Genomic DNA, 15,938 nt, shown 5'->3' on the forward strand with positions numbered 1-15,938 from the left:
CTCTTTTAGAAATAGGGAAAGAGTTGTAAATGTGGTTAAGACTGAAATTCGAGAATGTTCCTTTCCCAGCCCATATTGTATCCTATGGCATTTCGCTAGGAATTGTAAAGTTGGAGCCACTACTTCTCCGTTTGAATATCGCCAAGTTGCCCAGTTTCCCTTTTGCATGCTCTGTAATGCTTGTGACACTGTTTTATCTTTCTGGCCAGTGACTCATAATGAAGGAAGTCAAAACTATGCAATTAACACAAAACCTCCTTATTTGCCCTCTTCACCTCTCCCCCACAGCTCCCCGAGTCACGAATGCCCTCCTGACATTTTCTATAAGCCTTTGGAAACTTTGATGGGTTTTGATAGGACAAGGCAAGCCAGTCATCATCTCCCGGTCCCACTTGTTTAACCCCAAATGTCTGTGAGAATCTTCTCCAAAGAAAGAAGAAAGAAAACCCCATCGTCAAACGTGCAGTCTGCCCACAGGAAGTGATTCAGGGCGCAGGATTCATGCAAACCTGATGGGGCAGGAGGTGGGAGGCTGGGAACCGGGGCTGGGAAGAGACAGCCCCGGAGAGGAGACTCAGACCATAATGGTTTCTGCTTCGTGGAAGAAAGTGAAAAACAGAATGACTAAGAGCCTTGTAATAAGAATTGTTTGTGTAGTGATGTGAGCTAATATGGAAGCTCGCTGGCAGATAAGACAAGAGGTACAGCACTTGTATGGGGGGGGGTGTCACTTTTTGGTGCTCTGCTCTTTGTATTTTTTAAGCCCACAAACATATTTCTAAGTTTTAAGGCCTTTATTAACAGAAGGTTGAGACCTATATTTCCATCCCCCGTCACCACCTGGAAGCCACAGTTTTCTCTCCTGCAGAGGAAAGGGTCTAAGCAAGATAATTATCTAACAGTCTCCAAAAACTCTTTCTTCTTACCTTTCCTGCCAAAGTTAGACTTTTGAGACCGGTAAATATCTTTCCCTAACAGCTCATTTGTGTTTCCTCACATGGAGTGTCACTGTGTCAGAGTGAGAAGGAATCCTTCCTGCCCCCCCCCCCCCATTGAAAATACAAATGAATCCGTTTCCCAGAAGCAGTTTGGAAACCACGGGCCTCTAAGCCGTGGCCTGGGAGCTGCCTTGCTGCCCAGCAGGAGCATAGGAGGCGGGAAGCACCAGTACAATGGGAAGAGGTGTCTAAACGCACCTGGATCCCCGGGATTCCATTTCAGACTCCCCGCATTTTATGAGGTGAGCTTTGTGGTTGGTTGGGGGTTGTAAAAGCTGGGGTGAAGTGTGCTTTTTGCCTTAAGCCCATCCGAACGTTGCCAAGGGCTGTGAGTATCCTGAATGGGCCCTGAGTGATCTCTTTAAAAACAAATGAATAGATGATCTTCAGGCTTAATTCCACTCCCAGTGAATGTCAACTGGCAGAGTGAAACGGCCATTCAGAAAGTTCTGTTAAGCCTCGTAACTATGCTTTCCCCTCCTTCCAGTAACCAGAGACCAACCCAGATCTCTGTAGCACCTTTCGTTTATGACTTGAAACCTCTATGATCCTGACGCTTGAGAAAAAGTCATCCTTGTCAAGTTGGTGTTTGGAAAAAAAAAATGTTTGTGAAACTGAAGCTGTTAGAGAGATTGCAAATGAAACCTCCCTCCTTCCCCTTTTTCCTCTCCCCCCTCCTTCAAGATTTCACTGCTTTCTTTGCAAAGGGGAAAGGAGGGGACAAGGACAGCTGTCTCCCCAGAGCCCGAGGAGAATCTCTGATGATTCTAACACAGTGAACCCTGTGTTTTGTATTCATAGGGAATCAGGTTTGGGGTGTAACACCCAGTTTCAAGGCCAGGCCGCTTCTTCTTGCTATTCTCGGCAACTTGGGCAAGTCCCCCGTTACACGAATCTTTCACCTGTAAAATGGGAGTAAGGGTTCCCAGCCCGTAGCATTCCCGAATCCAGTGAGATAGTGAGAAGCGCCAGTAAACTCCTGTTCTGAGGACTAAATTGCTTCTGTTTACCCCGACCTGCACCCACCCCCATAACCATTTCTTAACCCATGGTCCTCAAGGGGCCTAGGGGAGTGAATTTGTCCCCTAGGGGACCTTTTGGCAATATCTGGAGACATTTTTGGTTATGACAACTGGGGGTGGGGGCACTACTGGCATCTAGTCGATAGAGGCCAGGATGCTGCTGACCGTCCTATAATGCACAGGACAGCACCCCCCCCCCCCCCAAAGAATTATCTGGCCCCAAACACTGGGAGAGCTGAGGTTGAGAACGGTGAAGCTTGCCTTACTCATAGCCCGATGTTGAAAAGCTTTCAGTGTGTGCTTTACAATGATGATAATTAAGCTGAACTGTCTCCATAAATCAGTCCCCCTCTCCCTGTCCACCCCCAGCCCCTTGGGAGGAAGGAAGGCCGGAGGTCCAGATGATATTCATGTGTATCCTGTCGGGTTCAGCTCCCCTCAGAGGGCAGAGCCGGGTGGTCCTTGGCTCCTTCCCTTTAGGGTCTGCCCAGGAGGCTCCTGCAACCTCTGGGGCTCACACCCAGGCCCCACCAGCTCCCGCTTGTCCTGGATCTGAGCCGGCAGTCTGGAAAAGTAGCGGGGGGTGGGGAGGCCTAAATACCGTGGGGAGGAGTGAAGAAGAGGCCGGCTACCGCTTTGAAGCACAGCACTGGGGCTTGAGCGGCATTTTACTGGGTGCTCCCCCAGTCTGGCAGCCTGGAGCCCTGGATATTACCCTTGTGCAAGTTCAGATGGGAACTGAGTTGTGAGTGGAAATAGGTCAGTGACTGGTATCAGGGGTTGTGAAATGCTGGTTTCAGCTCCTCATGGGCCCATCTAGACTGGAACATTAGAAACGTGCTTAGCAGACTTACAGAACCTGCTGAGACACTTATGAGACTGGGCTGGAGCTGTGGTCGTGGTGGCAGAGCTGACAGTGAAGCCTCAGTTATCCAGAACCCCCCCCCCCCCAAGCCTCACCAGATTCCTCCTCAGCGGTGCCAAACAACAGGGACAGGCTGATGGAAATGTTGCTTTTCATTTAAACAGCAACCACCAAAGACGACTTTGGAAGTGTCTGGAAGTAGTATATTCACTGTACAGCTCAATTTCTTTTTATTTTAATATAATTTCAAACCTGCAAAAGTTGCAATGAGAGGACAGGAATTCCAGCGTACATCGTCTGCCCAGAGTCACCAATCTCTCAGTCCCATTTTTGAAAAAAAGCTTTTGCCATCCCAAAGTGTGAGACCTTCAGGTAATTTAAGATTCAACACAACAAAGAAAGTAACGTTTCATTGTACTTGACTTACCAAGGTGGGAAAGTGGACTCACACTTCGCAGGTAAAGCCTGGCTGCAGTGAAATAGCAGGTTGGGAGGCTGGATGCCTTCTCTCTGTGAGTTCATTTGCTGGGTGACCTTGAGGTTCTTAATGCATCAGTCTCGGTTTCCTCAACCACAGAAGGAAGGGATTAGACAAGATGCTCTTGGGTCCACAAGTACCAGCTGACTGTTATTCAGAAAGTGGGTTTTCAGGTAGACATTCAGTTAGCCAGAGCTGCAGCTGACTAAGACACTTTTGTTCCCTAAACCTTAGGCTTCTGTGGTATGTCACCTACAGCCAGGGGACTAGGCACATAGCCCCCAGAAAATCTTCTGCCCAGAACAAAGGATGCTTTGGTTTTGGCTATGTTTACCCAACAGAAGGGATCCTGAATGAACCCCCAATCAAGTGACTCTCAGCAGGAGAGTTTTCAGGGCTTCCATATTTGCTGCTCTACCAAATAGCTGTCCTGGACTGTCCATGGCATGGAAGGGATAGAAGCCCCTTCTGATACTTGCACATTAAGGTGCAGCAGAGAGAGAAAGAGAGATCTTAGGGCAGACCACCATTGCTCAAAGACCAAGTGGAACCAATGCAAGGGGCCTTTTAAAGTCTCCAGCAGAAGTTTTTTGCTTGCTTAGAAAAGAAACAAAAATAAAACACACATATAAATAAAACACACATATAATACAAAGCCTTAGAAGAGTGGAGTATAAAGATTTTATTGTAGGTAAGTAAGCACAGGATAGTGGGCTAGCTTGGTTGTTGTCCAATGGGGAGAGGTGAGGACTCATTCCACTGGTGTGGGAGGGGAAATATTAACATTCAGAGCAGATGGACCTGTCAGCTGCAGCACATATGTTCTGGGAAGTATGGGCATGAGTGTGGATTTGTAGTATTAATTGGTACCCCCAAGATGGAAAATAACCCCCTTTACTTACACTAACCCATAGCAGATATTGGGGGGGGGGGGTGGACTAAAGAATAAATTGAGTTGAAATGGATGCCAGAGGTTAGGTTTGACAAAGATAACATATTGAGTTATCAGTGTGCTACTTGGGCCATTTCAAAAAATTAACATTAGTTGAGCATTTGGGTTAAGTTCATATTTTATGCAAATTGACTCTGAAAGCCTATAGGTAGGTTATTCTCAATAAAAAAAAAGTCCTTCTGAAATTATTGTCTTATTGTGGTATTATAGGCAAGGTCAGGAAATTGCAATATGCCTGTTTCCAGTTAGGGAAAAGAGAGTCACACAACCTGACTTCACTTTAGATGAACTCTGGGCCTTTGCAAAGTCAGCTTGCCTTTCAGACACTATTTCTCCATCAGTATATGAAGATAATGATACTTGCAAGTTTATTGGAAAGACTATTGTTGTTGTTGTTGTTATTACTACTCAAAATAGGCAAGTAAAAAGAGAAAGCTTGTCTCTGAAAGAAGCCAGAAAGTTTCTTATTGCACGTGTGTTAAATAAAATCTTTCAATGGAAATGTAATAGTGTTAACAAATTTAATTTTTGTTCGCTTCTTTGACTTGGGTAACCAGCACGGTGTCTGGGATGATATGGTAGGTCTTGAGTGACTCTTTGATGATTGCTAAGAGGCCCATTCCCTGATAGGGATGCAGCATGGGAAAGCAGGAAAAGCATTGTCCACCCACTCCTCACCCTCCGTTTCTCAGCACTGGCCTGGGTTTGAATTCTTGCCCTGCCTTTCACAAGTTATTTGACCTTGGGCAAGCCCCTTAAATTCTCTGTGTTTGGTGAAAGCAGGATATACTGGGCTTTGCCATTTTATATTCTCACACAATAGCTATGTGCCTGGCACATGGTTCATGCTGAACAGATCTTTGTGTGTTTTTGGAGCTTATGTTCTCTGCTTGCAGTCTTCTCCCCAAGCCCATGTCCAAATCCACCAGTGTTCACATCGGCCTGCAGATGGCTGTGGGTAGATGGTCACCGGTAACAGAGGACATGAGTGGCCTATGGCAGGAGGTGGGCCCCAGCCCTGCCCCCCCCCGGGAGCTCTCTGGCAGGCTTCCCCTCACTGTTGGCTTTGGACTCCGGCATGTCCACATCCTTGGCTGTGGCTTCAACCACCATTTTGGGACACTTTATGGGTCCCACTTGGAGCCAATGGGAGGAAACCTAATTTCCTGCCACAGGAAATGGTTCAGCTGGTGAAGAATATATTTAAGGATTAAAACCTCCGTCAAAGGAGCTGGAGAGAGTTGCTGGAGAAAGACTTTGGGGGTCTCTCATCAGGAGGCCACTGGGTGTGGGGAGGGGTCCAAAGGCAGGTTCCTAGAACTGTCTTAGCCCCAGCAGCTGGTCTTGGACTACGAGAAGGGCTGGTCAGGAGAGTGGGTCATAAATAGATTATTTTCTACAACCGAGCATGTTATGATAACATCAGCTCAGAATTAAGACCTATTTATTGGATTTACTTAAAATAGGCCTGGTGCCCAGTAAGGCTGGGGAGGGTGTGTAATGGGCACATCAGCTGAATTAAATCCAGCAGCTGAAACTCCCAATTCACTATTATTACTTTGGTCAGCAGTGGTGTGTATTTTGAGTGGGACGGAGAGAGGACTCTCAGGGTTGGCTCTGGGCAGCCCAGGCTGAACCAAGAGGAGTTGTTGTTGATGCATTGGGGGTGACTGATATGCCATCCCCGTCATGAGTTAGGGAATTGTATGGCCCAGAAGCAAGGGCACAGACCAGACGACTTCTGGAAAATACTGCCAAGCCGGACCAGTGGTCATGTGCTCGTGACCTGGAGAATGTGCCGTCTCTCTGCCGTCGGTCCAGCCTGGCAACCAGGAGAGCTGGCCTCACCCGCAGCTCTGGTGCAGGCTGCCTTGCATCCCGGTCGAATGACTTTATTGTTTTTTTGTAGTTGGGTTGTTTGTTTTCTTAATATTGAGTTTTTAGAGTTCTTTATATATTTCAGACCTAGGTCCTTTATCAGATGTATACTTTGTAAATATTTTCTCCCAATTTGTGTCTTGTCTTTTTAGTCTCTTAACAGTGACTTTCAAAGACCAGAAGCTTACATTTTGATAAAGTTGAATTTATCGCTTTTAAAAACTGGAATGTGTTTGTGGTGTGATATCTAAGCAACATTTGCCTATCACAAGGTCACGCAGAGTTTCTCCTATGTTTTCTTCTAGAAGTTGCATTGCTTTAGGCTTTTATATGCTGACCCACTTCAGCTCATTTTTGTATGGGGTGCCAGGTGTAGACTGAAGTTCATTTTTCTTGCATTTGGATATCCAACTCTTCTAGCACCATTTGCAGAAAAGACTGTCCTTTCTCGTTGTTTTTGGACCTTTGTCGAAAATCAGTTGTCCGTATATATGTGACTATTTCTGTGCTCTGTTAGGTTCCATCATTTGTTTCTCGGGGGGGGGGTGTGTGTGTTTGTTTTTTGTCATTACCACACTGCCTTGATTACTGTAGCTTCCTTGCTTTTTAAAAATTTAATTATATTATCAAAATAACTCATGTAGATAATAGTTTAAGAATTCAAGAAGTCCTTGATTCTTTCTTGAATTTTTAATTTATATTCTTATTTTTTGTTTCCAAGAGGTTTTATTTTTTAACAGTCTATAAATGTTTCTATTTTAAGATTGCAATATCTTATCTCCCAGAGAGTAGTGTTTGTTTTGTTTTATTTACTTTGGAAGTTTCTTCTTTCTTGTCTCAGAGTGGCCTTTTCCCTCCATTCTTATTTCTTTCTCTGTGCCTTCTATTAGTAGCTTTCTTTCAAAGGCCGGGATCTGGCTGTGTGTTCATATTTAAGAGTGAGGCAATAAAAAACCTTAAATGCTCCAGCTTGTTGGCTGGTGGGCTACCCTGTGTAGGGGGAGCTGGCAGGAATAGGGTCACTTTATTGGGCGGGGATCCCCAAAAGTCAGATCGCAGGTCTCTTGTGGGCTGAGCTGTTCCTCTACAGGAGCGGGTGGGGACACAGACCATTTGTCACTGTCCTGGGTAACAAGTGAGCAAGGCAGCCTCCAGGAATCCTCATCCCAGCCCTTATCTGACCTTCATCCCAAGCTGTACCCCGGTGGCCCCATCCAGAGCCCCCTCTCGCGTTTATTTTCTGCAGAGAGCAAGCACCAGTCTCTCGCAGGATTGAAGAGGCCTGTTTGTGGGGACTTGGAAAGAGGGGCTGGGATCTAACTGCCTCTTTTGTAGACTTTGAACCCATCTTCCTGTTTTAAGCCTCATCTTGAAAAGTGTGTGGTACCTTCAATTCCTGAGCCTATCCCGGGTTCTGAGGCCCAAATGGAATCACGTTGGTTGGCTTCCTCTGATAGGCCTTGGTTTCAGCTCTCTCCACTCTGCTAAGTCTGTTCCCATTTGGCCATCTGCTTTCCACTTTTGTCTGCTCTGCTTTCCCACTCGTTGTTTTGGGCAGGGCAGAGATAAATGCATCCATTCAGTTTGTCTTATTTAACCAAAGGACATTTCTTACCCTCCTCCCCCCTCTCCCCTCTTCCCTCCCCCATCCATCTCTCTCCCTTTCTCCCTCCTCGCTCCCTCCCCTCCCCCACCTTCTCTACCCTCTCCCGTGTACCCCTCTCCTTTCTCCCCCTTCTCCTCCTTTCTCCCCCTTCCTTCCTCTTTGCCTGGAGCTTTCTGTGTGATGATTGTTCCAATGGACAGCCAAGCTCTTCAGTCTCTTAGGCTCTCTGCCCTGTGGAAGCTGAGAGTTCTCCTGCGTTGTCCATCACCACCCTGCCTCCTGCTGAGTATTACTGTTATTTTTAAAGTAAGAGCGTGCCCCCTTCTATCAACCAGGCCAGGGTGGGGGGCTCCATCCACAGCCCATCCTTCCCTTGCTGCTGGCCTGAGCCTCTCTCCAGGTCCCCCCCTGCAGAGGTAGCTCTAGATGTCCAGCTGGCCCTTTTAGGGGCTTTTGTCAGACACTGAGGAACAAACATCACACTTCTCTAATCTATGGACACTCAGTGACTTTGCAGAGTGGCTGTTGTCATGTGGAACAACACTCATTGGTTGGTCCTTCCCAAAGTTCTTTCAAGTAGATATGGAGCTGCTGGAGGTCAAGGGGGATGTGGGAAAATGTTCCCATTTTACAGGTGAAGTAATTGAGGGTCCCAGAAATCTCATAACTTGCCCAGTGTCTCACAGCTGGGAGAGTAGGCCCCCATCTCGACCCTAGGTCTCACGATTCCTTATCTGGCAGTCTTCTTTCTATGCCTTGGGGAATCAAGGCTGTCCCTTTTGCCTGGTAATTACTGTTTTTTGGCTGTAGGGGTTCCTTGATCTGGGGGCCCCTGGAGGGAGGTAATTATGTTCTTTGAGACACCCTTAGTCAGCAGCTCTGGGTAAGTCCCTGTGACCAAGCCCAGCTCTGACCTTTGTCTGTTCGTCTTCATCCCCAGGCCAGTGGCCTGGAGACTTTGACTGGATTCCTCTGGTTTTATCAGTTTGGTTGGTGCTTCTGGGTGCATCTGACTAGCCCCTTCCTCACACGGTGCCCATAAATCCTGTTTGTTCAGGCAGATGGGTGCCCTCAGCCATGTGGGGACAGGGAGGGAGAGCTTGCAAAAGCCCTGCCCGGCTGTTAGAAAAGTCATGCACACTACTCTATCCCTAGCGCCACACGCAGTAGGAGTTGATAAAATATTAAATATTTGTTAATACTGTATGTGTGAGTAGAATCTCCTTACCTGTCTGGTACTGGACATCATCTGAAACTTCATGTCCCTTCAGAAGCCTCCCGCCTGTCGACCTTCCTCTTGGCCAACAGTGCTTCTGCCACTCCTGAGCTCCCCAGGGTTTTATGTCCTGTCCACTGCTCCAACTTGACTGTCATCCAGTTACCTGGGACTTTATAAAAAGGGATATTCTGATTTAGTGGGTTGGGGTGGGGCTCTGCCTTTTAAATGAGCTTCCGTGGACCCATACTCCTGGTCCCGGGACCACACTTTGGCCTGGCCTGAGAGGTGAGGTCACAGCTGCTCGGAGGTCAGGTTGACTCAGAAGACGTGGTTTGCACAGCAATAGGGCCCTGCCACTGCAGTGTGTTTGGCCCATCCAGGCTGCGGACAGTGGCAGAACTCATCGTGGTGTGGAGTCACAGGCCCGGCTCCTGCTCGGCCAATGCACCACCCTCTGGGTGACACCTGTGTCAACTTGCAACCAACTCTCAAACTGAAAGGGACTCCTGAGAGGCCTGCAGTGTAGGCTCTTGACATTTTAAAGTGCCTTTAGTGACCCTGTTTCCCTCCCTGCCTCCTCATAAATATCACCTAAAAGATGTTTGGGGTTTTTTTCCCCCTTGTTTTCTGTTGTGTGAGAACTGGGTGATTGTTGAGAGCTACTAGAGACGTGCGGTGTGCTTTGTCACCTTCTCAGTATCCCTGTGGCCCTCATGTTTGTTCCTAAAGAGCTGGTTTTCTTGCTCAGCCCTGTACGCCCGCCCATCTCCACCTGGCTCATGGACCTGTTCAGACCGTCACTCAAGTGCCATTCCTTTTCCATGGGGGTGGGCTGGGGGTGGAGAACTCTCTTCAGGGCCCACCCTGCCAACCCTAGGAGGCCTCGGCCTTCCTTGATGGGCCTTTGTGTTCTTCTGGGAGCCCGTCCAGCACTAACAGCGCTTCTCTGAGGAGCGAGGGGAGGGTTTCGGAGCCCCGACCCGCAAGCTCGCTCGGAGCAGCGCGGGCAGAGCTTTGGGGAAGGCAAGCCAGGTCCACTTGAGTCTCTTTTTGCTCCTCCCTGTCCCGGCAGGTCCTTGGATGGCCGACTGCAGGTGTCCCATCGGAAGGGGCTCCCCCATGTCATCTACTGCCGCCTGTGGCGATGGCCTGACCTGCACAGCCACCACGAGCTGCGGGCCATGGAGCTGTGTGAGTTCGCCTTCAACATGAAGAAGGATGAGGTCTGCGTGAATCCCTACCACTATCAGCGGGTAGAGACCCCAGGTATGCCCCCGCCCCTCCCCCTCCCTCCCCCCTCCTCCGCCCAGGGAGGGTCTGCAGTGCATGTGGGGTTGCCGGGGCCTCGGGTCACCTCTGCCCTGTCTCCCCCGGACAGTTCTACCTCCGGTGCTGGTGCCACGCCACACAGAGATCCCGGCCGAGTTCCCCCCGCTGGACGACTACAGCCATTCCATCCCCGAAAACACTAACTTCCCCGCGGGCATCGAGCCGCAGAGCAATATTCCAGGTAGGTGCCGGGCCGTGCAGGCCAGCCTGGGGACATGGGTCCCACCGCTCCACTCCAGCCCCCTTGGCCCTCCCCAGCCCCCCCATCCCCCCCTCTGTGCACACAGTGCTGGCCCCTGACTCAGAACCGCATCCCTGTAGGGAGAGGACCCATGGCCTTGGCTCCCTGCTTGCTAATGATGCTTTTCTTGGCACTGAGGCGTGCGGCGTGACCCTTCCGCCCAGCCTCAGCACAGTCATTTATTTTGGAAGCGGAAATAGCGACGCTGTGTTCCTCTCACCGCCCTTGAGGCCAGGGCTGAAGTTCAGGCAGGATCTCTGACAGTGTGGGGGCTGCAGAGGCAGGGGGTGCTCTGAATCGGGCTTGTGTGAGAGCAGAGAGCTGGCCTGCAGGTCAGCCTGCCGAGCCGTCCCAGCCTGGGTGGGGGCTGAGGCCCAGTTCGAGTTTTTTCTCCCAGGAGAAGTGGGCTCCACTGCCACACAGTGCAGATGTTTTTAGAAGCCCCTCATTTACATGCAAATAATGTGTGAATCAGCAGGACTTTCCGAGTTCAGGAAACTGCCAGGTAGCACGTGGGCTGGTCTTGCAACCCACTTGGGAAGCTAGGACATCCCCTAAAGAGACAGCAAACAGCAAGGCACCTGCACAGGAGTAGGCGGCAGAGCCCACGGTGTGGTTCGAGGCAGTCGTCCTTTAGAGGACAGAGATGGGCAAGGCTGAAGCAAGTCAGCAGCCTCCCTGGAGGGGTGGTCCTAAACCTGAACTTGAAGTGGGGTGAAGTTAGCCTGGCAGAGGCTCTAAAAACAGGCACTTCAGACTTGGGAGCTGGGATGGTGTGAACAAAGGTGGTAATGAGGTAATGATCAGGTGGGGAGCCTGGAGGTGGAAGGCACGAGGACAGCAGGATCCAGGAGCTAGGTCCTGGCTTTGAGGCCCATAATTCCTCCAGCACCTGCTACTGGCACAGGGGTGTAAATGTGTAAGAGTTTGCAAAAGGTCTTTCTCCATGCCATGGAGGCCATTTAGTGAGCCACTTTCCTTCTGGTTCTCAGAAACCCCACCCCCTGGCTACCTGAGTGAAGATGGAGAAACCAGTGACCACCAGATGAACCACAGCATGGACGCAGGTCAGTGTTGCAGGGATGTGCTCTTAATCTTAAGTGCCTGCCCTCCCTCCCTTCCTCCCATCTTCCCTCCCTCTTTCCCTCCTTCCTTCCCTCCTCCCCCCTTCAACCCCTCCCTCCGCTCTCTATCCAGTATTTATAGAACAACCACTCTCCAGGTACAGGGATAGAGGAGGAGTGTCTCCTATGTTCCCTGATGGAAGTCGCCACATGGCCACCTAACCCAGCCTAGAGAGGAGGTGTTGGGGGCGGAGCAGTACCTTGCAGTGTAGGTTTTTCTTGAGTTGAGTCTTGGAGTTGTGTAGGTCTTGGCCAAGCCAAGTCATGGGGGCAAGAGCAGGAGAGCCTGGTGCATTCTGGGTACAGTAAGGGGTGTAAATGTGTAAGAGTTTGCAAAAGGTCTCTCTCCAGTGTGACCAGAGCCCACTCCTCCAGAATGGGGAGAGACGAGAGGGCACGTCACTCAAGGCTTCAAGTATGGCCTGGAACTGATGGGGAGCCGCTGCAGGCTTTAGCAGAGTCAGTGCCTCAGTGAGAAGTTGCTGGCAGTAGGGTGGAGGGTGAGCTCTGTCCCAGAAATAGTTCCAGAGGGCCTGGGTGGAGGGAAGGTCTTTACCAGTGGCCAGTGGAGGCCCCTGAAGCATCTGTTTTTGTGTGGTGACCAAATGTGATCTTTGTGTTCCTACTGTGAGGGACCCAGCCCAGTTGTCTCCAGCCACATCTCCAGATGTTCCCATGTCATTTATTATTGGACCAAATTGGCTCCCAACCAGCGGTTTCTTGAGTTGAACCCCAGCTGCCACATGGAATGCGCTCTGTGTTGTGTGCGGTTGGGTGAGGAGGAGGAGGGGGCCTAGCAGATGTTCTGTTCCGATGGTGGCGGGCATGCCTTGTGCCCAGAGCCGCTAGACACAGCACAGCCACCTGCCTTGTATGCAGCCCAAAGGAGAGGATGCTGTTTCTGAAAGATGACAAGAGCTACTCACATGTTCATTGTAAACTTAGTTGCTTGATACCTAGCCTGGGCATCGTGGCACTTTGGGGTTTAGCAACCCCCAAACACACCCCCTGGATGAGCGGCTGACAGTGTGAACCCAGCTGGAATGCATCGAAGACCTTCCTGTGTTCGATGCCAAGTGGCCGTGGCAAGCTTGCAGCCATTAAATGCTGGCATGGGAAGCAGGCCAGCTGAACAGCATCTCTCCAGATGCTATATTTCTTCTCACTCTCCCTTCCCTCTTCCGTCCTTGCTGCTCGTCATGTTTGTGGAATGATTACTGTTATAAAAGAAAACAGGCCAAAGGAGAAGGTCTGTATATGGGCTGAGCAGCTGCCTTTTTGCCCCCTCCTGACCCTCCTTTCCACCCGGTCATCTTTGTCCCCTCTCCCTCCTTCTCCTTCCATATGTGTACTTGCTGAGTCCTGCTGTGAACATTAGTGATTTACTGAATGTGGGCCCTGGGCATTGCGGGCCCAGCCAGCCTGTGGGTGAGGGGGTGGGGTCTCCTGTTTGTTCTGTCCTTCACTCAAAGTTGTCCATTTGGGAACCATCCAGTTGCTCGTGGACAGCTGAGATGGGGGTGGCAACCCAGCTGGAGCCCGAGGATTGCTTTGTCCAGCCCCATGTCTTCCCTAACACACACACGTGTCTGTTCAGATTATAGGTCCCATAGCCTTCCTGGGTCTACATGAGCCACCACAAAATAGGAAACCCACATTTATTGAGTGCCTACTATGTACTAGTCATGGTGTGGGCATTTTCATATGCACAATATCACTTCATTTCTACAAATCACACGATAGATGGTATTATTTCCAATTTATGCCTGAGGGGAAAAGTCAAGGCTCAAAGAGGTTAAACCATTTTACCAAAGTTCCACAGCTAATGCCTGGTGGCATGGCTGGACCCGATTAGGAAGCTTTTTCTTCCGAGACTCTTCCACATCCCCAGTGGATTGGGTGCTGGGGAAGAAAAAGAAACCCATGGCGAGAGCAGGAACAGACCCCCATTAACAGCTCAAGGAGGCATACGCGTGAGGCCCAGCCTCAAGGACTGGCAGATCTTAGGGTGGAGCTGGCCCCACAAGGCTGTTAATAAATGCAAAACTCTCCAAAGCCCCATGGGTGCAGGGACAAAGGAGGGATGTCCCCAGTGTGCTCTGTGGAAAGGCAGTCACTTGGCTTTTTGGAAGGTTGACGCCTTATGGGTTTTGTTTTTTTTTTCCTAGGGGTGGAGAGAGGGCAATAAAGTAGGAAGAACTGGGTAGGTTTGGACCTTTTGCCACATAGAGCATTATGTCTTGCATAAAATGTCAGTCTGGTTCTGAGTTGTGGGATTTCAGAGGCAGCCTGGTGAGTTTCCTGAAACCTGGGGAAAGGGCTGGAATGGTATTTCCAGGTGCCTGAGCCACTGAGAGCAGTGACTGGTGGTGCCTGGGCTGCCGCAGGCCCCACCTGCGTGGGACAGCTAGCCTTCACCGCCTGGGTCTTTGAGCAGCTGGGGAGGGGGCTTTCCCTGCCCCTCTTATTTTCTTGGGGACATAGTTAACAGGGCAGGTGGGTGTGATGAAGGGTTGGTTTCCTAGTTTGGGAACTCGGCACCCCTGTGAAGAGCATCCAACCGTCAGTCATGGCAGAGAACTCAAGGTCATCTGCTCATCCGTATGTTCCACAGGTTAGGTCACCTGGGGCCATGGAGAGCAGGTATGAGCAGGATATGGCGCTAAGCCTTCTCCTGGGCCTTGGAGGTGCAGCCCAGGGTTTCTTTGTGCTGTGTTGGGCTGCCCCACCTTGATGTCAGGAATTAGGTTCTACAGCCAAGAGTCTTTTATGAAATCTCACACCTGTCTTACCTCGCAGGTTCTCCAAACCTATCCCCGAATCCGATGTCCCCAGCACACAGTAACTTGGGTAAGTGTCTGCTCCTTTGTATGATCGTTGCCCCTGTAGCTGTAGCCCCGGCAGGTGGCCCATGTGGGGAGGGGTTCAGAAGGTGAGGCTCCACCCCAACCCCCCACCATGGACCAGCTCAGCCCATCAGGTTTCAGGTTACAGGGATTCTGGGGTCACCCACCTAACAGGCAATCTGAGAACAGTGGTGTCAGGTATGCCGGATTCGTGTTTCTCCTTGGTGGCGCTTAGACGTGAGTGAGTGAAAATTTCCCAAACCTTGTGCTTAGGAGCCAAGAGTCCATGGTCAGCCAAGCATGTGTGCGTGCGTGCATGCGTGTGCGTGTGTGGGGGTGGATGCAAAGCCTTGGGCAGCAGACTCCAGCCCCAGACTTTCATAGACTTGTTTCAGATGCACTTATTCGGATTTTATCTGAGCGTTTCATCTTACAATGATGTAGTTTTTATTTAAAACAGCCACATATAAAGAACATGATAAAAAAGCAAAATTGCCCACAATCTCTTCACCCAAATCCACTGTTTTTGTTTTATCGCAGTCCTTCTGATGTTTGTGGATCAAGCATAGATATTTGTGCCTGGCCATTGAGATCACAGCGCATATCCATGTTTTCGGTTTTTCTCCTGTGTGTGGTTCTTGATAAACACATTTCCATACTTTGATGCCTCATTTATCATTCTGCATCAGCTCGTGGTGTTTTGGAGCAGCTGGACCATCATTTCCATACTTTCCCTCAGCCATTGGGCTTCTGGGTCCGTTTTTCTGAGATTTGCTTTTCTGCTCCAGTGTGGGGCCTGCTAAAGTGCTCAAAGCAAATGAAACATCCGTTCCATTTTTATTGAGGGAACTGTTTTATGTACTGGTCTGGTAGTTTTAGAAAAATGTGAGTTTGATTTTGTTTTGGCTTTTATTGCTGGGGTTTAATGTGTGGCTTAGGAAAAGAAATAGTTAATATCCAAGCTTGGTGAATCAGAAGGGATTGGCCTGTCTTTTGTTTCCAGTTGTTTCCAGTCCTTGACTGATAGCATCAGATGAAGAAAGTCATCCTTTGGAACACTGGGAGATGCCTGAAAACCCTGTAATGTAGGCTGACAAGTGGGCAGTGGGAAGTGTGACTTTGAGAGATCAGTCTTAACATCTTGGTAAAATAATATCACTGTGGGTGTTGGGCTTTGCAGAGGGAAGGTCAAATTCTATGTGAGAGGACTGATTGAATTATTAAAAACAAACTTTGAAGGCTAGAAGCCATGTTAACACTTGAGAAATTAAAGGCCATGATTGTGAACCTGACTCTGGGCTTTGGCCTTAGTGGTTGACTGGTTTGGATTTAATTTTACCCCACCGTGGCCACGGCAGCACTTTCTCTCCACAGAGTTTG

General features: G+C 49.6%; 1 protein-coding gene across 1 annotated transcript in view; it reads left to right on the plus strand.

The window, feature by feature from the left end:
- Nucleotides 1-15,938, plus strand: part of SMAD3 (SMAD family member 3) — a 109,780-nt gene that overhangs the window by 77,563 nt on the left and 16,279 nt on the right. The window contains exons 2-5 of the mRNA XM_081134287.1: nt 10,091-10,284; nt 10,397-10,528; nt 11,581-11,655; nt 14,512-14,562. Of these exons, the coding sequence (XP_080990413.1) occupies nt 10,091-10,284; nt 10,397-10,528; nt 11,581-11,655; nt 14,512-14,562 (452 nt within the window). The remainder of the gene's footprint in view (nt 1-10,090; nt 10,285-10,396; nt 10,529-11,580; nt 11,656-14,511; nt 14,563-15,938) is intronic.

The sequence above is a fragment of the Miniopterus schreibersii genome (genome assembly GCF_964146895.1).
Source record: "Miniopterus schreibersii genome assembly, chromosome: 1".
NCBI classification, from domain to species: Eukaryota; Metazoa; Chordata; class Mammalia; order Chiroptera; family Miniopteridae; genus Miniopterus; species Miniopterus schreibersii.